General features: G+C 38.7%; 2 protein-coding genes across 2 annotated transcripts; both read left to right on the top strand.

The window, feature by feature from the left end:
• The first annotated feature begins 536 nt into the window (after window positions 1-536).
• On the top strand, window positions 537-1438 carry LOC122032693 (protein LURP-one-related 15-like). Its single transcript, XM_042592011.1, has 3 exons — window positions 537-822; window positions 886-1113; window positions 1211-1438. Exons 1-3 carry the CDS (start codon window positions 577-579, stop codon window positions 1334-1336), a joined length of 600 nt encoding a protein of 199 aa, XP_042447945.1. The 5' UTR covers window positions 537-576; the 3' UTR covers window positions 1337-1438.
• A 12695-nt stretch (window positions 1439-14133) lies between these two features.
• On the top strand, window positions 14134-25361 carry LOC122031215 (probable protein S-acyltransferase 22). Its single transcript, XM_042590357.1, has 7 exons — window positions 14134-14226; window positions 14821-14889; window positions 14967-15038; window positions 15260-15388; window positions 15485-15565; window positions 15903-16032; window positions 25276-25361. Exons 1-7 carry the CDS (start codon window positions 14134-14136, stop codon window positions 25359-25361), a joined length of 660 nt encoding a protein of 219 aa, XP_042446291.1.
• Window positions 25362-27118: the final 1757 nt, after the last annotated feature.

The raw sequence follows: 27118 nt of genomic DNA, 5'->3' as shown, positions 1-27118 counted from the left end.
TAAATTTAACATCATTTAAAAAAAATCTAATATATTTTTCATCAAATTAAAATATTATTTAAATAAAATCTAATATATTTTTCATCCAATTAAGATGTAAAAAAATTATAAAAAATATATTATATTCTAATTTAATATGTTCAATTTTTTTTAAAAAAATTATACTCATGTTTAAATTTTGAAAAATATAAATAATAATTAAATAAATTCGTGTCTATCATTTTTGTTCTTAACGAGTGAAAATAATTTTTGTTTTCAGACACGGAGACGGTATGTAAAAATTAAGCTGCGATGGATTGGCTGGCAAATTTTCCCTTAATCTATATTATGCAGCCAGAAGTTTCCGAGAAGCTGCAATCAACTCCGGCCGTCTTAATGCAGTAAGCGAAGAATAAAATAAGACGAACCGCCACTGATTTTCTCCTTTTTATTTTTAAAATACACGTTGACTTAACTTCTTATTCCCGGCCTGAGGATCGTATTTATTTAACAAGATTGGACAACACAACAGATCTCCCCATTAATTAATACTGATTAATTCACAAAACCTTCACAGAGCCTCGGGGTGTTCGAGTCATGGATGGGCAGACAGCTAAAGATGTTGCGCCTGCCGTGGTGGTGGTCGGCCGGCATTTCACAGTTTGCCGTGCTGTCAATTTCACCATCACCACTACCGGCGGCTTGCTCTGCCTGAACGGCTATTACGAGGTCAAGGACACCAACGGCGACGTGGTGTTCAAGGCGAAGGGTTTCAGATGCTTCAGGGACCGCTGGCTCCTCCTCGACGCCGCCGGCACCCCTCTCCTCACCATGAAACAAAAGGTATTCTATTTTGCCCAATTCAAATCATGTATGTACTCACGCTTAATTCTCATAAAATTTTAGGCATATACTTGGCACGCAAGATGGAGAGTGTTCAGAGGAGAGAGCACCAGCCCGAACGATTTGCTGTTCAGCGTGCGAAAGCCCAAGATATGTCAGTGGAAGGACAACTTTGATGTGATCTTGGCGACCGCCAACACCGACCAAGCTACCCCTTGTGATTTTAAGATAACTGGAAGGTGCAAGAGCTGCACCATTTGCATTGGCGAATCCGATGAAATCATAGCACAAGTGAGCATGTACAAAAATACATAAATTAGAGATTTAATTTTCTCTTCTTTCCCTATTTAATTTTCTTTGTTTCATATATAATTAATCGATGTTGTAGATGCATCCCAAAAATGCATTTTTTGCAAGGGACAAACTGGAGGTGACAGTGACTCCGAACGTGGATTACGTCTTCATCCTGTCGTTGATAATTGTCCTTAGAGAGATCAGGGCAAGTTGTCGTTGATGATTGTCCTTGATTAATGTCAAGTGCATATATATGAATGCCCGTCTTATACAGTATGCTATTGCTATTGCCTATTGGCTATTGTAAATGTTGCGTATCTGCTCAAGGGAAAGGATGTCCTTTTTTTATATGACAATGTGTACCTCTCGAGCTTGATCGATGTCAGAGAATGTCGGATGTCAGGGTCTATCGGGTGATGAAGGAAACGTGGTGCCCTCTCATTGGTTGAAAGAAGGTTCTATTCTCAAGGAATGGTCGACCACTGAAATATTACCTAGCTGATGACAGTTATTCTTTGATAGGCGGTTGTGATTCTCTGACACTGTTGTCATCTAGCGCTGTCTGTAACTGCTCATGTGTAGTTGCGGACCGCTTGGGAGACTACTGAGCTATTGTGCTGGGGAATTTGATGAGGAAGATGAGCTGAACTATGTGAGCTGAACCATATAAAGCCTGGGCTGGTAAGAACTGATCGGTCAGAGATAGGCCAGGAACTACTTGATCTTATGTCTCAGATCTAGTACCCAACCTGCTAGTGACAGATTGGGAGTTTTGTAGCAGGTGAGGCGGGGCTGTCTAACCACCCTCTTTCCTTGACTTTTGACTGCCACACCCTCTTGACTATTAATTGTCATATCCCCTTGACTTCTGACTGCCACATCCCTTTGACTTTCAACTGCCACGTCCCTTCGAGGCCCTTACTTATACGCCGTATCATAAGCCTCCCCTCCAAGTCTAATTGAAGGAGATCCAAGTCCAACTGACTAGACCCTAGTCTCTTTGTTGCTTCCTTTGGTAAGTAGGGGACTGGGGTGTAGTCGATTATCTCAACAAAGGCTCAATCCTCTGCGAGTACGAAGACAGTAACTCCTTCTACACGGCGACTCCCTACATCTATTGACCAGGTGCCATTGGCGCTTGAATTGATGCGATAATTTGGAAGGCCGCCCGGGAGGTCATTGGTCGTGAGAGTATGCTTACTTATAACTCGTGCTGAGGTGAGAGTCTGAAATCCCGATCGAGAGGTTGTTGGGAGTGAGAGCATGCTCACTTATAACTCGCGCTTGAGCGAGAGTCTAGAATACCGATTAAGAGGTCGTTGGTCGTGAGAGCATATTAACTTATAACTCATGTTGGGGCGAGAGTCTAGAATCCCAACCGAGAGGCCATTGAGCGTGAGAGCATGATCACTTATAACTCATGCTGGGGCGAGAGTCTGGAATCCCGACCGAGAGGTCGTTGGTCATGAGAGCATGCTCACTTATAACTCATGTTGGGACGAGAGTTTAGAATCCCGATTGAGAGGTCGTTGGTTGTGAGAGCATGCTCACTTATAACTTGCGCTGGGGTGAGAGTCTGGAATCCCGAATGAGAGGTCGTTGGTTGTGAGAGCATGCTCACTTATAACTCGCGCTGGTGTGAGAGTCTGGAAACCTGATCGAGAGGTCATTAAGCATGAGAGCATGCTTATTTATAACTCACGCTGGGGCGAGAGTTTGGAATACCGACCGAGAGGCCTTTGGTCGTGAGAGCATGCTCACTTATAACTCGCGCTGGGACAAGAGTCTGGAATCCTGATCTAGAGGTCCTTGGTCATGAGAGTATACTCACTTATAATTTGTGCTGGGGCGAGAGTTTGGAATATCGACCAGGAGGTCGTTGATCGTGAAAACATGCTCACTTATAACTCATGCTGGGGTGAGAGTCTGGAATCCCGATAGAGCGACAGAGAAGTTGTTGGTCATGAGAGCATGCTTACTTATAACTCACGCTGGGGCGAGAGTCTGGAATCCCGATTGAGAGGTCGTTGGTCCTGAAAGCATGCTCACCTATAACACACGTTGGGGGCGAGAGTCTAGAATCACAACCGAGAGGCCGTTGAGTGTGAGAGTATGCTCACTTATAACTCGCACTGGGGCGAGAGTCTAGAATCTTGACCTAGAGGTCATTGGTTATGAGAGCATGCTCCCTTATAACTTACGCCGAGGTGAGAGTTTGGAATACCAACCGAGAGGCTGTTGGTCATGAGAGCATGCTCACTTATAACTCACGATGGGGCGAGAGTCTAGAATCCCGACCAAGAGGTCAATGGTTGTGAAAGCATGCTCACTTATAACTCTCGCTGGGACAAGAGTCTGGAATCTCGATTGAGAGGTCGTTGGTTGTGAGAGAATACTCACTTATAACTTGTGCCACTACAAGAATTTTTGCATTCAACAACACCCAATAGACAACGCTTTTTAATAAAAACGTTGTCGTTCTTTGTTTTACAACGCTTTTAGTGAAAAGCGTTGTCTATGGTATTTACTTTTTACTAAAGACAACGGTTTTTAATGAAGTGTTGTCTTTAGTGTTGTTGTTTATGGTCAAAGACAATATTTTTTTAAAAAACGTTTTTTAAAGTGTTGTGTATGTTTCCCCTAAACTCACTTAAAATAAATTCGCAGCCCTCGCTTTGCTAAACTCTAAACCCTCAACGCGCGCGCGCCTTCTCCTCACCACTCCTCTCCACGAGTGCCTTCTCCTCTCCTTCTCCTCTCCACGAGCGCCTTCTCCTCTCCACTCCTCTCCACAAGCGCCTTCTCCTCTCCACGAGCGCCTTCTCCTCTCCTTGCCGCGTGATCTCCTCTGAACCCTAATCTCGACCCAAACTCCTCACGCCGGCCCAACTCCTCCAAGTCGAGATCCCTAATCTCGCATTTCCCCATCTCCTCAATCAAAGTCAGCTTACCCTTCCTAATCTTCTCACGGCGGAGCCGACGGAGCCGAGATCCCTCAATTTCTTCTACTATCCGACGGAGCCGTAGCACTGCCACGCGGTTCTTCGATCCGGCTCCTCGATATCTTTGCTCTTGCCCTCACTGTTCCTCCCTCTCTCTGCTCTTCCTTACCTTCACTGCTCGTTCTCGACTTCGCTCTCTCATCCCTTCGTAATGGCGTCTCCACGAGTGCCTTCTCCTCTCCTTCTCCTCTCCACGAGCGCCTTCTCCTCTCCACTCCTCTCCACGAGCGCCTTCTCCTCTCCTTGCCGCGTGATCTCCTCTGAACCCTAATCTCGACCCAAACTCCTCACGCAAAACTCCTCACGCCGGCCCAACTCCTCCAAGTCGAGATCCCTAATCTCGCATTTCCCCATCTCCTCAATCAAAGTCAGCTTACCCTTCCTAATCTTCTCACGGCTCCTCAACTCCTCTGAACCCTTCGATCTTAGTTCCTTCCTCGCAGAGCATATTCGAGAGTAGGAGGAACGGAAGAAAGAAAGGTAAAATTTCTTCCATCCCTCTAGAATAAGATTTTGTTTATTTTTGATTATTTTCCGAACTAGCCATTTTGCCGGATTCATACTGCATCAATTTTCCCCCTCCCCTGATTGTATTTTCTCATGATTTAATCTGGAATTTTTAAACGTTTAGCTATAGACTTTGGCAGTAGGTATTAATCCTTAAAAATAGCATGAAGCATATAACATGCTATCCTTTTTTCTCAAATTCAGTGTGAAGCTGTTGGCGAAGAGTTAGAGGATACTGCTATCCACTTTCTATGTCGTCAGGTATAATGTGCAGCTTGAAAATAATCAATCTCTAGTGTTATTCTACTATTATTTTTATTGTGTACCCTTAATGCGCAGAGAATATCTCTCATTTTTATTGTATCTAAAACTTGTGTTCTGCATTATCTCATCTTAATTCTGGGCAGTGACTTGTGCCTACTCAGTTTGTTGAATTTATATCAACTACTATTGTTATATTTATGTCACTTGCCTTCTAAGAGCTTAATGGCTTAAGTATGATTTAATACATCATGCACTATTGCATTGAGTTGCTTATGTTGATGTCCCTTTGAGGAAGTTGCAGATTCTCAAGTGCTAAAGAAACAAAGTTGCTTATTATAAGTTATAATTCAAGCATTTTCCTGGAATGGTTTCATTTTTCAACTAAAGGTTAACATGTTTCAATAGAGAATATGTTTTGGTGAATGCTCCAATATTATATGACTCTACAATTTATACCAAGGCAAAAGTACCTAACTACCTATACGTAGACTCTAACAAACATGTACATATGGATAATATAGATAACTAGGTTATCTCCCCAAGTGAGAAAATTGCTATTGGGATTGCATTTTGATGAGAAACCTGTATGGTCAAAAATTTTCAGGTAGAAATACAATTTTGATTAATTGTTTAAATATTTTGTTATAGTTTCACACTATTGTTTGTGTTAATATTTTTAGGTATTAGCTCATTGTTGATTGATTAGTTATAAAGAATGGACAAAGATTGGATGTCAAAGGATAGACTATCACGTGAATATGAGAATGGAGTTGAGTCTTTCTTGCAATTTGCAATGGAAAACACTAATGATCCGAATATGGGAATATCTTGCCCATGTGCAAAATGTGGCAATCTAAAGAAGAAAAATATACAAACTATCAGGGCACATCTGTATTGTAACGGTATAGATATGACATATCATACATGGATATGGCACGACGAAAGATCTACGATAGGGATTTCACAAAATGAAAGTGACCAAGTAGGGCCAAATGAATATGTTCGTGAGGAACCAATAAATATGGTTCATGATGCATATGATAGTTATGCTGAGAATCCAACCCAATTCAATAAGCTTCTTGAAGATGCCGAGACACCTTTATATCCGGGATGCACTAAATTTACAAGGTTATCTGCAATTGTGAAATTATTCAACTTGAAGGCCAAATATAGTTGGAGTGATAAAAGTTTCACTGACCTACTCAGTTTGTTAGGAGAAATACTTCCAGATGACAATAAATTGCCTTTATCTCTGTATGATGCAAAGAAAAGCTTATCTGCATTAGGGATGGATTATGTAAAAATTCACGCTTGTCCTAATGATTGTATCTTATACCGGAAGGAGTATGAGGATTTAACTAATTGCCCTACTTGCGGGATGTCAAGGTGGAAGTTGGGAAAAAAAATATTATAAATGAAGGAATTCCTGCCAAGGTTTTGTGGTACTTCCCCCCTATTCCAAGATTTCAAAGAATGTTTTGGAATAAAGAGATATCTAAGGAGTTGACTTGGCATGCCGAAAAAAGACTTTGTGATGGATATTTACGCCATCCAGCTGATACACCTTCTTGGAAAATAGTTGATCGCAAATGGCCAGATTTTGGTATTGAGGCAAGAAATCTCAGATTGGCTATATCAGCTGATGGGATGAATCCTCATGGTTTAATGAGTTCTGCATATAGTTGTTGGCCAGTTTTAATGATTACTTATAATCTTCCTCCATGGTTGTGTATGAAGAGAAAATTTATGATGCTCACATTGTTAATTTCTGGTCCCAAACAGCCGGGAAATGATATTGATGTTTACTTAGCACCTCTAATTGATGACTTAAAATGCTTATGGGATATAGGTGTCGAAGCATATGATGCATATCGCCAAGAAACTTTTATGCTTAGGGCTATCTTATTATGGACGATCAATGATTTTCCTGCATATGGGAACATGTCAGGATGCATTGTGAAAGGATATCATGCATGTCCTATTTGTGGTGAAGATACCTATTCAACAAGGTTGAAGCATAGTAGGAAAATGTCTTATACAGGTCATAGAAGGTTTCTACCTGCAACTCATCCTTATCGAAGGCAACGGAAGGCATTTAATGGGAACCAAGAATTTAACCCTGCTCCAAAACCATTAAGTGGCGATGAAGTTTTTGAAAGAGTTGAAAGAATTAATTGTCATTGGGGAAAAATGAGTAGAAAGTCTCAGTCGAATGATGATGTAAAATCATGCTGGAAAAAAAAATCAATTTTCTTTGAACTTCAGTATTGGAAACATCTATACATTCGACATGTTCTTGATGTGATGCACATTGAAAAGAATATTTGTGAAAGTCTTATCGGAACGTTACTTGATATTCCAGGAAAAACAAAGGATGGAGTAGCAGCGAGATTAGACCTTTTGGAAATGAATGTCAGGACAGATTTGGCACCAAGGATGGGGGAGAAGAAAACATTTTTGCCAGCAGCCTGTTATACACTTAGTAAGGATGAGAAAAGGAAAATTTTGAATTCTTTGTTTGGAATACAACTTCCATCATGTTACTCATCTAATGTTAAAAACCTCGTGTCGTTGAAGGACTTAAAACTTATTGGCCTTAAGTCACACGACTACCACACTTTAATGCAACAATTGCTTCCTGTGGCGATACGTGGTGTTTTGCCCAAACATGTTAGAGACACTATCACTCGCTTGTGTTTCTTCTTCAATGTGTTATGTAATAAAGTGATAGATGTTTCAAGGATGGATGATATGCAAAGAGAGATTGTGACAATATTGTGTTTACTTGAAAAGTATTTCCCCCTTCATTTTTTGATATAATGATTCATTTAAGTGTTCATCTTGTGCGGGAGGTGAAACTGTGTGGACCGGTTTGGTATAGGTATATGTATCCATTTGAAAGATACATGAAGATTTTGAAAGGTTATGTGCGAAATCGCAATCGACCTGAAGGGTGTATGGCTGAATCTTATATTCTAGAGGTTGTTGAATTTTGCTCAGACTATCTGTCTAGTGTGCACACAATTGGGATCCCATCAAGTCATCGACAAATAGAACTTACTAAGCCTTTATCAGGTGCAGTAGTCTACTCCACTACTCACGATGAGTTGACGCAAGCACATCGTTATGTATTGGCAAATGATGCTGAGATTGATCTCTATATCGAGTAATGTATCTAACTTATTAATATTTTAATGTGGTTTGCTTACATTCTGTTGGTTTATTTATACCAAATAATTTGATTAGGGAACACATGACGTATTTGAATGCAAGATTTCCTCGTAAGGCTAAGTCCAAGAAGTGGTTACAAGATGAGCATAATCGAACGTTTATTACTTGGTTGCGTGATCGTGTAAGTTTCTTTAGTATTACATATTGGCATACATTCATTTTCATATTTATGCATAATTAAAATTTATTGCATAAAAATTTAGGTTGTTGATGTAGTTGACCATTCCACTCATCAAGTTTCAGAAAGATTGATGTGGATAGCTCGCGGGCCTAACAAGCAAGTACTAAAATACTCTAGCTATTTGATTGATGGGGTTACTTATGCTACAAAAGAGCGTGATGCTATACGAGTTGTTCAAAACTCCGAAGTCAGCTTAGTTGCAAAGACAATGCAAGTTGCAAGTGCAAAGGATAAAAATCCTATTGTGTCAGATATGGTTTTTTATGGAGTTATAGAAGAAATATGGGTAGTTGATTACCATAAATTTCAACTTCCAATGTTTAAATGTAATTGGGTGGAGCATAATAACGGCATTAAAGTAGATGATCTTGGTTTCACATTGGTAAACCTCAATAGACTTGGATTCAAATCTGACGCTTTTATCCTGGCAAGCCAAGCAAAGCAAGTATTTTACATTGAAGATCCTGAAGATCCTTTATGGAGTGTTGTACTTGCAACACCAAACAGAGACTACTTTGAATACCTAAAGGGCGAAGAGTTAGAGGACACTGCTATCCACTATCAATGTTTTAGTAGGGGGTTACCATCAATGGATATTGACGGAGAAGATGATAATGAACCACCATGTATTCGTGAAGACTGTGATGGAAGTTGGATTGACAATATTTAATTGCTGAATTTTTGCTTTTGAATATAAGTGTGTAAACAATTTACCTATGAGGATGAATTTGTGGACAATATTAATATGTTATATTCCTCACTTTAATTCGAATCAGATATGTTGTGATGTTATTGCAAGTTTCTGCTTTTATCTTTTATTTTTTTTCATACTGTTGTGAATTTGTTGGTGTAAATATATCATCTTGCTGTGAGTTTATGCATGTTTCTAACTAAACTTATGTTGATCAGTCTAAGTTGTTACAGATCAATGGATTCTACTAGAAAGAGTAAGAGAATAGGGCAACTTGCAAAGTTGGACAAGGGTAAAGAAGTCATTACAGCTGCCCGTGAAGAGAGTTGCGAGGGTGATAAAGTGTTGGATTCCAAAGACACTATCTCCTCAAGAACTTCTAGAGGTCGCACACAGTTGGATAAGATTACAAAGCAAAGAATGCAAGGTATTAGAAATGAGGTGTCATTCAATAATTTTGGACAACCGATAGGACCAGCTGTTGTAGCCATGCAAAGTTACATTGGTGTCTTGGCTCGGCAAAAGGTTAATATTAAATACAAGACATGGAAGCAAGTCCCAATTGCTGTCAAAGAATTAATATGGGAATCAGTCAATGTAAGCAAGTTAGCATGTTTTAACAATTATAATATTTCACTACTAATGATAGATATATTTTATGTTTGTCTTAATTAATCTTATTAATGTTTTCCACTTATTTGATGTACAGTTGATTTATAATGTTGACTCAAAGTGGAAAAAGGGATGTTTGAGGTCTGCAAACAGTAAGTGGAGGCAATACAAGACCCATCTCACCCAAAAATTTATTTTAAGCAGGCGTGACAAACCTGAGGAGTTGAATGAGCCACCTGTTGGCTTTGAAATTACAAGAGAAGATTGGCGTGCGTTTGTCATTAGTCGCATTTCTGAAGATTTCATTGTAAGATTCTAAATTTTTTCTTTTGAAACTATTCGATCATAATTCATTATGTATTATTCAAATTTGATATGTCGCTTGTTTGAAATAACGGGAATCGCAGTGATCAGCAAAAAGATCGAAGGAAAAAAATAGATATCCTCATCGACTCTCACGCAAAGGGTATGCACGCTTTGCTGAAGAAATTGTAAGTATTTTTAAAATATATTTCCTCTAAGAACCCTCTAATTGATTCACATTAAATTATTTCACATTTGTTATTTGATTTTTCTTTGTTGTAGGGGACTGAATTATGTGATGATAATGACATCAATAGAGCTATTATGTGGAAGAAAGGACGCGCCAACAAAGGAGGAGAGTTTGAAGGTGAAGATTTGGTGGACACAGTACACAAGATTGTAAGTAAATTTTCATGTTCTTCTGATAATGACTTCAAGAAACCTTGCCGTTTTCGAGAGTAAAGTTGCATGCATGCATACCCTTTGCGTGAGGAAGCCAAGGCAAGCAGTGCAATGAGGAGTTTAACAGCCATTCCTTGCATAGCTTGAATTCTCAGTACTAGAGCATGTATTGAGGAAGTAAATGGTGAATGAATGCATTGAGAGCTTAGAGGTGACGGGTTTATATAGAACAGATGTGGATTTACTAGGTATCTAGGTTTGAAATGTTCTTACTTGGAGAAGAGATCAAGTCGAAAAGTCTATTACATGCAGTGGTTTACTTGGGGAAGAACCGGCCTGGACATCAGTATTTTTTAAACCAATATTGCATATCCTTGGTAATTATCCTTGGTAAAGTACTGATAATTCTTTTTAATGTTGCATTACAGGATGAATATATACAGCAAAAGAGGGAGGGTAAGCTGCAATGCGAAGGAGCAAAAGAGGATATTCTTACCAAGGCACTTGAAACTCAGGAATATTCTGGGCGTGTCCGGGGTATCGGAGGTCATATCAACCCAACAATCTATTTCAATGTTGGTAGAACAAGGAAGAAATATGATGTTACCCTAGATATAATCGCTGAGCATAAAAGGGAGCTGAAGGAGGCGAAGATGCAAATTTTAGAACAAGATGTACGCATCCAAAAACTTGAAGCATTAATGCATAAAAGGGGTGCATGGGACAATTCAATTGATGACAAAGGCAGTTGCTCGGTGAAGTTTCATCAGAAGAATATTGAAGAAGATGACGTATAGATTGTGGGTAAAGACGAAGTTTTACAGGTAAAATACAAGTTATAGTGATATTCATTATTATTATAGCATTATAAACTAAATATAATCAACATGTTTTTTTTTAATATTTTAGGGTCAATCAGTTGCATTGACATTGGAATCTTGCTCAAATATTGCTGCATATGGTACAATTGTTTGTTTGAATGGCATGGAAAAAATGCTTCATGGTATTCCATTTCCCAAGAATTGCATTCGAGTCTCCATTGATCAAGCAGTGGACAAATCCGCTCCTTTGCCATATCCAATTCCAAGTGAATGTGAAGTAATTGGTGATGCCATAGGAACTGTTGTGGCTTGGCCTGAACAATAGATTGTGAAGCAAGATGAGGTATATGAGATATTATATTTCTAATTATATTGTCACTTTATTATTATATTTCTAATTATATTGCCACTTTATTATTATTCAACCTAGCTATCTAACTTGTTTATATTTGAAATTATTAGAAGCCTAGAAGGAAGAAGTTTGAACGAAAAAAATCAAAACCTACTTTGTCAACAAGTGTCCCAAGAGCATTACATATGTTATATTGTTACAGTAAGCATGCTCTAGATGGAGGAAAATGTATATCAATGTGCTTAGATAATGAAGTGTTTGATGAAGATTGTGAACTTTTTCTTGACCTTGAGGACATCAATTCTTTGTATCATTTGGAGGCAATTTCAGGAAATTTGATCGTTGCCTACATATGGTAAGTAAGTTTATTTAAGCAATTTCAACAACTTTTTCATCACATGTTTGCTTCCCAATTTTAGCAACTTATTATGGTTTATTGTTACAATTTCACCAACTTATTATGAGTGATCATTATTTTTTAATCCACATGATTGTTTTGTTAGTAAATTTTATTATTTAGTATCTAAATATTATTTTCTCGGTTGCAACTGCATTGCTTTACTTATGCTGGGAAATTACTGCATTGCTTTATGCTTGCTGGGAAATTCTAATATCTAGCAAGACAGAAAATCCCTGATTTGAACTGCAAGAAGTTTACTAATATTGTTGTGTGAACAAGTTTACTCTTGAAAAATTCAACTTCTAGTAATTTTCTCATACCATGTTATTCTCATTAAGTTAATAGTTCATCATTTCTATTGAGAGGTTTAATAATATCAATTGATGTGGTACACTTTACATAAATATAGCTCATTCATTTTCAACCGGCCCTTAATGTTTGCCTTCTGCCATTTGTTCTTCTAGACAGGAAGTACTTTGCTCATATCTTTTTTCTTGTATATTTTTAAGTATCTTAAATGTGCTTGTCCTCAAGAAATAAAAGAATTTGCATGTATACATTTCTGGTATGTTTAATATGCAAGACTGTTCATAGTAAGTTCTCATGTATGGATGTTACTATCATCAGCCATAACTTAGTGTTATGAGTGATCATTATTTTTTCCAACTTATTATGAGTGTTTTGTATCTAAATTTTATTATTTAGTATCTAAATATTTTTTTCTTTGCAATGATAGGTGTCTGTATAAAAAGATGGTGAAAGATACCAAGACAAAGAAATTCAGATTTATGAATCCTCACAAACTCCCATATCTGGCAAAAACGGCACAAGACAAATCAGTTAAGCTTGAAACCCTGAATCAAAGGGCAACTCTTTTAGCAGATAAGCTGACAAGTGCATCAACAGATCAACTAGTGTTAGTGCCATGTAATGTCGGGTAAGCAAGAAGTAAAACATCACTTTCAATTGCTTCCTTTCGATAATTTATTCAATTTTATGATCTAATCCTATGTATTTGCCTAGTTTCCATTGGAATCTTAGTGTTATTGAACCTTACAAGGATGCTATTTACTTGTTGGATTCCCTAAGTTGCCGCATTCGCGATGATGATTCAAAATACGTAATGGAAATGTGAGTTCAGATTTCTTTTAGTAAATATTTATTATAATAAAAATCTTATTTAACAAATATTCTTAACGTATGAAGGGCCTTAAAATTGTTTAATTCAACCAAGGGAAGGAAAGGTAGGAAAAATGTTAAGTGGGAAGTAGTTAAGGTATGTGTACTTTTGTTTAACATATATTGTAATGTGTATAATTTTCATTAACAATTTGACTCTAATTACTATATATAGGCTCCTCAACAACCGGATGCGAAACAATGTGGTTTTTTTGTGATGCGCTTTATGAGAGAAATTATTGAAGAAGTTGAGACTATTGAGAGAGATTCGCTGCAATCAATAGTAACATTATTTAGCTTATCTCAAATTATTTGACATAAACTATTTAAAATTGCAAAGTGATCAGTGTTGATTATTTTTTCCATTAACATAAATTGTGTATGCTCACAGTTCACAAAAAAAGGGTACTCTCGTGAACAAATTGATGAGGTTCGGTCCGAGTTGGCGGAGTGCATACAAGATCATATTTATGAATAGGTATGGAATGATAGTTGCCATAATTCTATTTAGATTTAAGTTCATGGAATGGTGGTTTTTTTGGTGGAATCATAGTTAATGCCAATTTTTTTGATGCAGTGCATAGTTACCAGATCGACCTTGAGCAGTTGACCCCAAAGAAAAGTTGTCACTGAAGTTTAAAAACTTGTGAAAATTTTTAGTGAATGATGATGTTTTGTGAATGATGATGTTTTGGAAAAATTGTCACTTAGGTGAAAGGATGTTTTCTGGATTAATATGCAAGTACAAAGCACTGTATTATATGTTATTCTGTAAAGTTCTGTCAGTGTAAATTATCTAGTTTCTTTATCTAGCTTTTGTTCCACTATTGGGTTTGTTTTTCTAATAATTACTCGTGCAGCAAAATACTGAGCAAGAAGCTATAGATCTTATAATCAGGTAAAGTAGAAAAAGTTAACTACTTCATTATGCTTTCATCTTAGTATTTGTATATTTGATTTGTCTTCTTTGAACCAACTTCAAGTCAAAAAGCCAGATCCTCTAGTCATCTTCGTATCTTTGATCTAAAAAGCTTCTGAAACAAGTCATCTTCTCCAAGCATATATATTGGCCATGTTAAGTGACACTGCTCGTGAGGGGATGCAGTGGGTGGCTGTTCAGAAGACTGCTCGTGAGGGGATGCAGTGGGTTTCAATTGGCAATGAGGTGACATAGTAGGTTTCAACCGACAAAGAGGAACACTTCAGTTTTGTTCTTTTTCGTGTGCCAGTTGGCAGATGGAATGAATTTTTTTCCCTGTGCCAACCAGCATGGACAAAATTTAAAACTTCGAGGCTTCTAAAGTTGTTGGTCTCTTCCTGATCAATACTTTTAATCTTCCATCTTAACTAAGGTAATATTTCTTCGCCATTTCGTGTTCTGATGTTTGGATTGCTATGGATGGAGAAGTTGTGCAATAATTCAGAGTGATGCCACCGTTGGGATTCGAGGTGATAAGTTGCAAATTTCTAGGCTAACCAAAACAATGTGGGTGCTTCTCATGTGGTGTGGTAGGATGTCTTAAAAAGAATAGGACAGTAAGATGAGTAATTTACTTTTTTTGATTGCTTGATCAGATGGCCTTTGGACAAATGCATAACCATAAAAGATGGATAATTCAGAATATTGGTTATTAGGGAGAAAGGTGATAGAGATCTCATTTACGATGAGCCACACAATCTTTTCAAGAAAAATAAAGTTCTTATGTGCTTTATATTAACTTGGTTTTTCTCTAATGATTTCTATCTGTTTGTATTGCAGGTTCTAAAATATAGTAAGCATTGTAGAGTCTGTGACAAATGCGTTGATGGCTTTGATCATCATTGCAGGGTGAGGGTTTTCTCCATTCACAACCTTATATGTTTTGTTATCTTGTAGTAATATGCAGTATTCATCTTTCCTTGTAGTGGATCAATAACTGCATAGGAAGAAAAAATTACAAAAGGTTCTTCATCCTCATGGTGTTTGCTCTTCTCTTGGTAAGCACAAATATTTCCTACCATTCCAATAGTTGTATTCATTAATCATAGTGATTGACACTATTTTCTTAGTGTAGATTTATCATCTGTGTGCATCAACTTAGAAGATACTATTTTCTTAGTACGTGAAGGACCTGATACATAGAATGCATTTTATGTCAGGTCCTTTTCATTCTGATTGACTATTGATTGGTCTCCATGCTTTGTGCACCTTGGGCCAGCTTATTCTGCAGTGGGCTGTTGGGATGCTTGTGCTGATACTGTGTTTTGTTGAGAGAAGGAGATTTTCTGCTGAAATTGTTTCAAAGCTGGGTAGTAGCTTTTCCTTGGCACCCTTTATCATTGTGGTGGTGAGTACTCAGAAGAGAAAATGAATGAAAATCACACATCATAATGAGGATTTTTCAAGGTTCTGATACTAATTTGATAATGTCTCTATAATGCAGGCTGTGTGCACTTTATTAGCCATGGTTGCTACTCTTCCAGTTGCACAACTTTTCTTCTTCCATATTCTTTTAATAAAAAAGGTACACTACTTTCATATTTCTACTTGTGACACAGCAAACACTACCAGTTACACAACTCCTACATTTATATAAAACAAACCTATGTATCCGGTCAAATATCTCTATTTCAAGGAATATATCTTTTATATTTTCAAATTCTTTGCATTCATCCATACACTGAGCATTACTGAAACTTATTATCCAACTGAACTATTACAGCTTGTTATTTAACTGATAGATTTTCCATAGTGGAAAACAAATAGTAGAATTTGAACGATATGGTGTTGTTTATTCATCAATTCTGGAGAAAATTGACACTTTAACTAGCTCATGCTACTCTACATGGATGCGCTTACAGGGAATCAGCACCTATGATTACATTATTGCTTTGAGGGAGCAAGATCAGGAGCAGGAGCAACTTGCTGTTGGTGGGCAGCAAAGTCCGCAAATGTCCCAAGTGAGCTCTTTTACTGGACTAAGCAGCACCAGTCCGCAAATGTCCGCAAATGTCGTTGTCTTTTACTTGTATGATACAAATTTAATTTGTGGATCAATATGTATACATTTTGTTTGTATAATATAAAGTTTTATTTATTTGTTAAATAGTCTTATTATAAAAATGATTGTGGTTGTGGATATTCAATTATATGTAAATTTTGAGTATTTTTATAATTTTGCTATTTAAAAAACACTATTTTTATAAATTTAAAAAGACAACGTTTTTAAGTAATAAAAGACAACGCTTAAAAAATAATGTCTTTGAGACCAACCACAACGCTTTTAAAGCGTTGTCTTTGATATGTGCATTTTTACAACAACATCTTTAACAACGCTTTTTAAGAACGAATAGACAACGCTTAAAAAGCGTTGTCTTTGTGACCAACCACAACGCTTTTAAAGCGTTGTCTTTGATATGTGCATTTTTACAACAGCATCTATAACAACGCTTTTTAAGAACGAAAAGACAACGCTTAAAAAGCGTTGTCTTTGTGACCAACCACAACGCTTTTAAAGCGTTGTCTTTGATATGACTTTCTACAACACCATCTACAACATCACTTTTTAAGTACATACGACAACGCCAAAAAAGCGTTGTTGTTTAGCTTTTTTCTTGTAGTGTGCTAGGGCGAGAGTATGGAATCCCGACTGAGAGGTCGTTGGGCGTGAGAGCATGCTAATTTATAACTTGCGCTGGAGCGAGAGTCTGGAATATGAACTGAGAGGCTGTTGGTCGTGAGAGCATGCTCACTTATAACTTACACTAGGACGAGAGTCTAGAATCCTGACTAAGAGGTCGTTGGTCATGAGAGCATGCTCACTTATAACTTGCCTTGGGACGAGAGTCTGAAATACCGACCAAGAGGCTGTTGGTTGTGAGAGCATGCTCACTTACAACTCGTGTTTGGGCAAGAGTCTGAAATCCTAACAGAGAGGTTGTTGGTCGTGGGAACATGCTCACTTATAACTCAGCTAGGGCGAGAGTCTGGAATCCTGACTGAGTGGTCGTTGGTCGTGAGAGCATGCTCACTTATAACTCACGCTGGGGCGAGAGTCTTGAATCATGACTGAGAGCCCGTTGAGCGTGAGAACATGTTCACTTATAACTTACACTGGGGCGAGAGTTTGGAATCTCGACTGAGAGGTCGTTGGGGATTGAAGGAAATGTGCCCGTGGACTTAGCCCAATCCACCTGTGACCATGAAGCATATTACATAAGACATTAGTTAAATTTGAGTCATACTCTGATTCTGAGGTTGGGATAAGGTGCCAAATTTTGATCAACACTTCCTGTTGCCTCCTACTTTATTTCTTGAGGTAGCCGCATGGAATTTTCAGTCCTCGAGGCATGGTACCATTGAGGCATGGTGCCACTGTTCCCATATCGACTCTTTGATTTCCTTGTCCTTTCCATCATAAAATGCCACTTCATAGGAAGCTGACATGTGCCCCACGAACTTCCTTTGATATGATGCCTGACGCACACTTTCTACACACGACCCAATGACACTTCTCTCCCTTGATCTGACTGCAATCGTGTGCCTCACTGTTTCGATTGTCCAGCTCAAATCCACATGTTCTATAAGGGTTTTAGTTTAAAAACCCTAAAAGCCTCCCACAGTTGCTCATCGGCGTTTTGTCTTCCTTTAACCTTTCCTTCTCTACTTGTTTCTGCTCAATTTCCCCTTCATGCATCTTCTTTGTAAGTGCTTCTCCTCCCTCATCTTCTGCTCCTTCGTTTTTAGATTCGATGGTGGCCGGAGAAATGGTAGTATCGTGGTATACGTATTTTCGTTCTGATTTTGATAAGAGTGACATTATGTCGGTACAATCTAGCTTGCAGCTTTCTGAAGCATACAAGCTTCACCTTTTGGGACCCGACGGCCATCCTTGTCCTCCTCCCACCGGCTTCATGACCTTCTTCAAAGACCAGCTTCTCGGTAGTCTCTGCTTTTCTATCCCTTCCTTCTTTTCCTCTTTGAGTCAGTATTTTGGTATCCCCTTATCCTAGTTCGCACCTAATGCCTTCGATGCCATGTGTGGAATGATAATTCTGTTGGTTGGTCCTAGGAAGATTGTACCGGTTCCACTGTACAAAAATTTTGTACAAGTGTCAAACCTTTCCTAAATAACCTATTGTGTTCTTTAGAAATTAAATTAGGAATCGCAAACGGAACTTAACATTATTGATTCCAAATTTAACTTATCTGTTCTTAATGGTTTAGACTTGGATTGCAAGCAGAACTTAACACTATTGATTCAAATCAACTTATGTTACAAATTCAATTAAATATCTATTTCGGAAATTGGTTCCCAGGACAAACATGGCAAGTTACAAGGTCTTCTTGGGTATGGGAGCATCCACCACTGCCTCGACAAAACCTCTTAACGAAATTAAATATTTAATTTCCTAAAATAACATTAGGTTTAACCAAAAAGAACAATCGAATCACAAATTCCAAAAACAAAAAAAACACAACTTCGAAAAAAATCTGAAACTCTAGAATCAGTATGATGCGAAAAATAATTACTAGTATTTGGAATTCAAGAGTATTTGGAATTCTAAAAAAGAAGAACTAGTATGATGCGAAAAATAATTACTAGTTATACCTCTTCTTTGTATGTTAATAACCTTGAGATCTTCTGCCGTATTCCTCGCCTCCTCTTGGACGTCGTGTGGGCGACAATCCTCCAAGATGAACACCACCCAAAGCTCCTCCTCCTTCTCTAGTATTCGGCCACCATCACCACTAAGGAACAAAAGAGAGCAAGGGGAAAAGAAAGAAGAGAGGGGCCAACCACAATGAAGAGCTCCAACAAGAGAATAAGAATTGATGTCTCATGAGGCCTCCCCTCCCCTTCTTTTATATTATTTGCCCAAGGCAAATAAGGAAAAACTTTTACAAAAATTAAAATCTTCCTCTTATTTTTCCTTTTCTTTCCTCTTGATTGATTCAATCATCAATCTTTGATTGGTTTAATTGATTGGCCGACCCCTTACTTGGGCACCAAGCAAGGGTGGCTAGCCCTAAGAGGAAGGAAAAATAATTTTGTAAAAATTTATAAGCAAAGAAGGAATGCTCTTATAAAATTTTACAAGCTCTGTTTTAATTTCCTAATGTGGATGTTAAAAAAGAAAAATTTTAAAAATTAAAACCAAGTTTTAAAATTTAAACCTTCTCTTCTAAAATTTTCTTTTTTTAACATGGTTACAAAAATAGAAAGTTTCAAATTTAAAACTCTCTTCTTTTTTTTTTTTCTAAAACAATGAGGATGGTTAAAAAAGGAAAGTTTTAAACTTTCTTTTAAAACATGTGGCCTAATTCAAATAAGGAAAGTTTTATAATTTTAAAATCTCTCTTTTAAAACTTGTAGATATCTACAAAGAGAATATTTTAAAAATTAAAACACCCCTCCTAGTTTGAATTATGTGGCCGGCCCCCTTTATTAAACTTGTGGCCGACCCCTTTAGAGAAGATGGTGGCCGACCGCTTGGCTTGGTCACCAAGCCTTGGGCTGACCCCCTTCTTGGACATCAAGATGAGCTTTTCATAGGTGAATATGAGACATTAATGAGGCTACGATAGGGACCTAGAGGAGAAATTGATTTTGGCCTCCCGATGAGCTCAAGTATCCCGTGTTCGCTCCAAACACACAACTTAAGTTCATCAATAATAACTCATTCCACTAGAGAGTTATTATTGTACTATCACACCAATCCCAAATTATATTATGGGCTCCTTCTTATCATGAGTGTGTTAGTCTCCCTGTGTTTAAGATATCGAATGCCCATTAATTTAATGAGTTACTGATAACTCATTTAATTAACATCTAGCTCCGAGAGTAGTACCACTCAACTTTATTGTCATGTCGGATTCAGTCCACTTGCAGGGTTTAACATGACAATTCTTATAAGCTCCTCTTGAGGACATTCTCAACCTAGATAACTACAGTTTCCTTCTATAATCAACAACACACACTATAAGTAATATCATTTCCCAACTTATCGGACATATTGATTTATCGAGCTAAATCTCACCATTTGATAAGTCAAAGAAATAAATACTAAATATATGTGCTTGTTATTATATTAGGATTAAGAACACACACTGTCATAATAACTAAGGTCTCGTTCTTTTATTAAGTCAGTATAAAAAAACTTACCTTAAATGGTCCTACTCAATACACTTAAAGTGTACTAGTATAATTTATTAGTCTAGATAAACTAATACCTAGTTACACTACGACTATTCGAATGGTTTGTTGCCTTCCATCTTAGTCGTGAGCAACTGTTTATAATTTATAAAGAACTGATAACATGATCTTCTGTATGTGACACCACACATCATGTTATCTACAATATAAATTAATTGAACAACTACACTTAACATAAATGTTGATATTTTTGACCAAAAGTGATTCTTTATTTCAAAATAAATGTTTACAAAAGCTAGACTTTTAGTATACACTCTAACAAATTCTGTGTCGCTTGTATGAGATTCGTTTGACTCCTCAACTTTTCCACCATTTCTATTCCCTTAAGCGATCGGATCCGGGTATCTTCATGGTGTAATCCAGGACCGAGTATAAATTTTTTGAGGGTATGCCTTCTTCTAATAAAGGCTGGAAGTCCCATTTTTTCTATGTCTAGTTGCCTAAGTCTGTGACTTGGCCTGTTGAATAACGTCCCAATCTTCCCTCTCCTTTTGAGTTGAGTGGCTATCAGCATCGACCCGACTATTTCAGGGCTTCTGAGAAATTGGATGGAGTATAACTTTGACTCTCTTCTTTGCTACAGGAGAGTGTGTTGTGCACTTTCGGCTAAGCCCCATCCAGACGCCTTTGAGTGCACCTTTTGGTAAGATTACCCAACTCTCCTTTCATATCTTCACTAACTGAGGTATTTTCTTTTGCATGCAGAAGTCATCATGTTCTAATCCTTCACCCTCGACTCCTCTATGGTGCTTAGAGAAATCCTGCGGAAGTGAGGCAGAAAGATTATATCTGGCCAGGAGGTTCCCCAGGCCAGCGCCTCAACAGGGGCCTCCTCTCAACAGTCGGGTGACCCTGAGGCCCCCGAAGATGAATCGCTTCCTATCGAGGCAACTGCCGATGAGAAGGATTCCTCTTCGGCTCCCAAGCAGTGCTTGCACCTTCAACGCAAGAGACGACGTATTACTCCAGCTGCCCAATCTTCTCCCTAGAGGCCTCCTATGTCGCGGGCGCCCTCTAAGGCCAAAACTCCCCTCGGGTAAGCACTCTAGCTACGTTGGAGGTTGTTGTCTCCTCTCTTGTCCCTATCCCGGTCTAGGAGTAGACAACCTCCCGATAAGAAGGCCAGACCAGGATTTCTATGCCCTCTACTCCTCCATCCTTGAGCCAGCAACCACCTTCGGCTCCTGCTCCCTCTTCTCACCCCAAGGAGTGTCTCAAAGGATGGTATGCCTTCACTTGTTCATTTCAACTACCATCCCTCCAAGTGTTGGGTCCAATCCCTTCCTCCAGGACTTCTCCCAACTACGGTCAGGTGCAACTTCATGGTGCCCTGGCTGATTCATAGAAGAGTACTACCGACCAAATTTTAGAATACCCTAACTGGACTTGGCCAACCAGTTCTCCCAACGACTAGTGTTGGTAAGTTTTATCTGCTTCCTCTTCATGTCCTTGGAATATAGCTAATCCTACCTGTACTCTTTACAGATCTATGTCATATGGCTGAGCCTCTCCCAGTACGTAGCAGGTCTTCATCGGGAGAATGAGTCTTTGAGGACTTGAATTCAGGAGATGGCATCCCCTTTGACCGCGGGTCATGCTTTTGACCTGACCACATCTGAGAGCTTGATTCAATCCCACCCGTAGACAGTAAAGGACCAGACTTGAACTGCCCAGGGCCTAGCTCGTGTCGAGTCTGATAAGGTAAAGTCCTTAGAGACTGCCGTGGAGACCAGTGAGTCCAAGCTTATATCTGAGGGTATGAGGCGAGTTTAAATCCTGGCTGACTTGGAGGCAAGGGACACAGAGGATACCAACCTCTCCTTCCAACTGCAGGATCTCCAAAAGGCAAATGCCTCCCTACGGATATACCTAGCGGCTAAAATGGCAAATCTGTTTGTCAGCATCAATCGGGAGGCCGCCCTTCAGAAGTAATTGGATGCAGCTCAGGCTACCCTCAAGTATGTGCAGGAGGAGCTCTCAGCGGCCAAGGAAGAGATAGTGGCTGTTCGCCAGGAGTTGGCTAAGGCACGGGCTGACACAGACAAGGCCAGGGAAGAGCTGAAGGACTACCAAGCGAGTGAGGACTCTCGTTTAGTAGCTCACAAGACCTCCTTCCTAGGTTCCAAAGATTTGGAGCTAAGATAGGTCACCTCATCGACCAGATGCTTTGTTATGGTGGCATAGGGGCTTTGTTGCAGCTGCAAGAGAAAGGTTTGCTCCAGTTGACTCCTCCTAAAAACTTCTTGGACCGGACCCGTCTCCTCAACGAGCTCCCTGACAAAGCCTTCCCTACTTTTAAATAGTCTGTGTCCCCTTGTAACTATCTTTCTCCATTTTGAATGATGATGTAAGGTTTTCAACCTCTTTGTGACTTTGAATTTGAAATTTCTTTAAGATGTTGTGTAACTATTGTGTAAATGAACATGTTATCAGCATGCAATGTGGTGCTTAAATGTCTATTGGACGCGTCCAGGACCCTTAGACATTTCACCCTGTATGATTAAGTAACCTGTTAAGTGTTTGTCCCCTTCGTGGATGCCTGGTCAGCTTATAACTTGGGTAGACGTTTCAACTGATCGGGCGTTAATACCTACTGGCCACTCCATCTCTCCGAACGGATTACATAGTATAACTACTCGATCGGTTGCGAACCACAGTGATTCTAGAGTCCTCCCACTTGCCAAGTAGGGATTACTGTAGCATCGCCTGTCTCCGATGTCATAAAGACTTCCAACTCCTTTTTACCACATGTTGTTCGACCCAACTTTTTCTGACAAGACTCTTCTACACGATATTCTAAGATGATCCAACGGCCAACATCAGTTACGCGCCTACACCTGACGCCACATACATCATTTACAGATCACATGATTGGCATTAATATCGAGGCCTTTCTTCTAGCGTCCCTCTTGTTAGGATGTATACTAAAAGCCTAGCTTTTTGTATGTACATAAGAATCACATTAGTCAAATGTCTACATTTATGTTAAATGTAGTTGTCTATTTAATTTATATTGTAAATAACATAGTGTGTGGTGCCACATAAAAGATCATATTATCGGTGTTAGTGAGAGCCCTAGAGCCAATAATGTGATGATTGTTGTATGGGCTCGATGTATTATATTCCTATATATTTATAAAGACATTTCTTTATGGTTATTATACTTACTTGTATTAGTATCAAATAACTAAGTATAATAGCGTCCTTAAGTAGAAGGTTCTTATCTATATCAATCGATTGGTTGAATCGATAGTGAGATGATATAGAGAATACAACTCTTAATCATTCCTAGTCAAGTATTAACATTCAGGGACAATGTTAATACGATGAGACTAGCATGTAGGTCAACTCGATGACTTGATCTCACAAGTCATGGATATAGAGATATCAAGTTGACACATGGGTATCCATTGGAGAATGTATACTGAATGATCCACCATGAGAAAGTATCATGGATCGTTATATGAGTGTCATATACTTTCTCATGTGACTATTAGTATAACTATCAGTCCTTGGACCTGAAGTCACCATGGTTCCCTACATAAGGAGTTACATACTTTGGCTTCGTCAAACATCACCCGTAATTGTGTGGACTATAAAGGCGATTACTGGATATGTAACAAATTATGCGGAGGGATGTGAGCGATGTAGATGAGATCTATCCCTCCTATATGAGGAGAGTGACAACGATATTCTTGATAGAGTGAGACCACTAAGTGCATGGCCATGCCCAAATGAGTCAATATAAGATATTGAGCTCATTTGATTGAGTGAGTCTACTTGGAGTTCAAGATTTAGATTGATTAGAGGATGACACGGTCTATTCCTCATATTGATCAATCTAGATGTCTAGGATAGAAGGACAATGTCATATATTGTGAGGAGTCATAATTAGTAGTCACAAGGTGATGTTGAATCTCAACATTCTTGTAAATTGGGTAGTAATGATGTGTTGCTAGATATCGCTCATTGCTTATGCTTCTAAATGGGTTTAGGAGCATTGCCAACGTTATAAGAACCTATAGGGTCACACACAAAGGGCAATTAGATGGAGATTAGGTTTATTTGATGAACCTAAAGGATTAGGTTCATGTGATGAACCAAATTGGATTAAGAGTAATCCAAATTGAGCTAATTGAGTTGGACTCAATTTGGTTCATGTGTTAAGTGAGTCTAATTTGGATTTAGACTCATTTAATTAATTTAATTCAATAAATAGAGATTCATTAAATTAAAATTGACTTAAACCAATGGTTAGATTAGATAAATCAAGGGAGAGAAGTAGTCAAGCTTGACTTGACTTGAGAGGAAGATGAAGGGTCAAGTTTTACTTGACCATTTGCCACCTCATTGGTGAGTTGGCAAAGAGTGGGCCAATGATGATGCTCTACATCATCATGGTTGCTTAAGTGGGATGCCACCTCATGGGAGTTACCAAGAGTTGTGACTCTTGGCATTCCATGGAGGTTATAATCCCTCTTAATGTGGCCGACCACATGAATTCAAGGGTAAGTTTCATTTTGTGTTGAAACCTCCTTCTTCTTCCTCAAGCTCTCAACCTCTCTCTCTCTCCTCCTCTTTGGCCGAACCTTTCAAAGGTGCTAGCACACCTTTTGTTTGGTTTCTCCATCTCTTGCTTGTGTGGATGCACATAGAGGAGTATCTACTTTGATACTCTCGAGATCCGACGAACCTTGGACGAGCGGGATTAAGCGAAGGGCTTCGCATCAAGGGTAAATTCTTATCTTGTAGATCTAAAGTAGATCTAGGTTTAGAAAACTCATACGTGAAAGTTTTTACGAAATTTTATTTCTTCGCACGGATCCGGTGGCGGGGTTTCGGGGTTTCCGCAACCCAAAAAGCGATTTTTGAGGCCCGAAAAACCCAACAGAAAGAAGGTTCAATTCTCAGGGAATGACCGCCCACTGAAATATTCCTAGCTGATGACAGTTATTCTTTAATAGGCGGTTGCGATTCTATACTACTATTGTCATCTAGCGCTGTCTGTACCTGCTCAGGTTCAGTTGTGGACCGCTTGGGAGACTACAGAGCTACTGTGCTGGGGCATTTTGATGAGGAAGATGAGCTGAACCATGTGAGCTGAACAATATAAAGCCCAGGCTGGTAAGAACTGATCGGTCGGAGACAGGCCAGGAACTACTTGGTCTTATGTCTCAGATCTGGGTACCCGACCTGCCAATGACAGATTGGGAGTTATGCAGTAGGTGAGGCAAGGCGGTCTAACCACCCTCTTTCTTTGACTTTTGACTGTCACGTTCTCTTGACTATTGGCTGCCACTCCCCTTGACTTTTGACTGTCACGCTTCCTTGACCTCTGACTGCCACGTCCCTTCGAGGCCCTTACTTATACGCCATATCAACGATGTTCGCATGTGTCAAATTAACGGAAGCAATGAAGTCCGCAGGATAATCGTTATTATGTTTGATATTAGTCGGTATCAAAGCTTTAAATCCCATGGATAGACCTTGTGGTTGTGATTGAGATTATGATAGACAGGTTCCTACTAAGTAAGCCTCACTCGGTGATTGTAATACCCAATATGAGATACTTGAAGATTTAGTACAAAGACGAGTTGCAAAGTTATCCAAGCATCTAACGACACAAGATCTTAAAGGTTGTATGTTCCCTTTTCTTAACTATGCTTCCACGTTTGAAAACTTCTATTGGAATCATGAAAGCCCTGGTCGAGAAAAATGATATGAAGATATCAAATTTCTAGTTCATCTTTTGGAGTTTACTAGTGCGCTACGGATTGAGAAATTCGTTGATTGACTTAACGAAGTGGTGAGAATTTTTGATTATGTGGAAGTACCTGATTGTGCGAAAATAAAGATGGTTGTCATCAAATTCAAGGGTTGAGCATTGGCGTGATGGGAGCAATTGCGGTGCTTAAGAGCTAGACAAAGCAAAGTCAAGATCACTGATTAAGAGAAGATGAAAAAAAAGAAATAAAAGTCACTTTCTTCTTTTTGAATACCCTCAATTTCTATCTATCTCTCAGCGACACTGTATATTGAGGTAGGATGTAAGTTTCCAATGTGCCTTAGTTGGGGAAAAGTCATAGAGCTGTAAATCAATGATTAGGGGCGATCAAAATCGTTGATCAATTCACCCTCAAGATTTGCGTTATATCCGGTGGTCACCACATGAAAATAATTTGTTGGTTTGTTGATTGAAGAAGACGTGTGAGGCGAAATCGAGGTGACTAATGAATCAGGTTACGATGATGATGAGTGAAATTGATTAAATCAGAAAATAATGACATCAAATTCCCACAGCAAAATTTTAGACGCCAGATGGAATTGATTCTAAATTCTTAGAAGTGGAACCTACCCATTTGAAATTGCTCAGGCAAAGAATGGGTTAACATTGCAGAGGATTCTAAAACAAGATGATATGCTTCTCATTTCCCTTGGTCTGAAACATCATGAAGTGGCAAGACGAATCTAACGGTCCATTTTAGAGGATATCCAGTAGAAATTTTGACACGTTGTGATGGTGAAGAAATTGTGAAATGGAGCTATATTAATTCACTAAAAGATGCTGACTATGTCATCGGAAACAATAAAAGTATATTGTGGTAAAATGATGAATATGTTCGTTATCAATGTCTTCATCAATCCGTCCCAAGGTCAACATAAGGAGGTAAATCATAGGTAATTATTAGTCTTTGGAATAATGACTAGCATATAAGAGAGGTATTTACCTCGGCTTTACCGAGATTCGAACTCCATACCTCATTATGATAACATCTCATACACTAACTACTAGACCCATCCGAAAAGACACAATAAAAGTATATCATGAATATGCCACAAGAAGATCAATTTCATCTTTGG

This window comes from Zingiber officinale, chromosome 11A (genome assembly GCF_018446385.1).
Source record: "Zingiber officinale cultivar Zhangliang chromosome 11A, Zo_v1.1, whole genome shotgun sequence".
Classification (NCBI taxonomy): Eukaryota; Viridiplantae; Streptophyta; class Magnoliopsida; order Zingiberales; family Zingiberaceae; genus Zingiber; species Zingiber officinale.
This window is presented reverse-complemented; position numbering and strand designations above follow the sequence as displayed.

Excerpts from the sequence above, each read along its gene's own strand:
- LOC122031215 (XM_042590357.1), top strand. The coding sequence starts at position 14,134 with ATGTTAAGTGACACTGCTCGTGAGGGGATGCAGTGGGTGGCTGTTCAG. Across the intron at positions 14,227-14,820 it reads GGGTTTCAATTGGCAATGAG|GTTCTAAAATATAGTAAGCA; the intron begins GTGACATAGTAG and ends TTTGTATTGCAG. Across the intron at positions 15,566-15,902 it reads ATATTCTTTTAATAAAAAAG|GGAATCAGCACCTATGATTA; the intron begins GTACACTACTTT and ends ATGCGCTTACAG.
- LOC122032693 (XM_042592011.1), top strand. The coding sequence starts at position 577 with ATGGATGGGCAGACAGCTAAAGATGTTGCGCCTGCCGTGGTGGTGGTC. Across the intron at positions 823-885 it reads TCCTCACCATGAAACAAAAG|GCATATACTTGGCACGCAAG; the intron begins GTATTCTATTTT and ends ATAAAATTTTAG. Across the intron at positions 1,114-1,210 it reads CCGATGAAATCATAGCACAA|ATGCATCCCAAAAATGCATT; the intron begins GTGAGCATGTAC and ends TCGATGTTGTAG.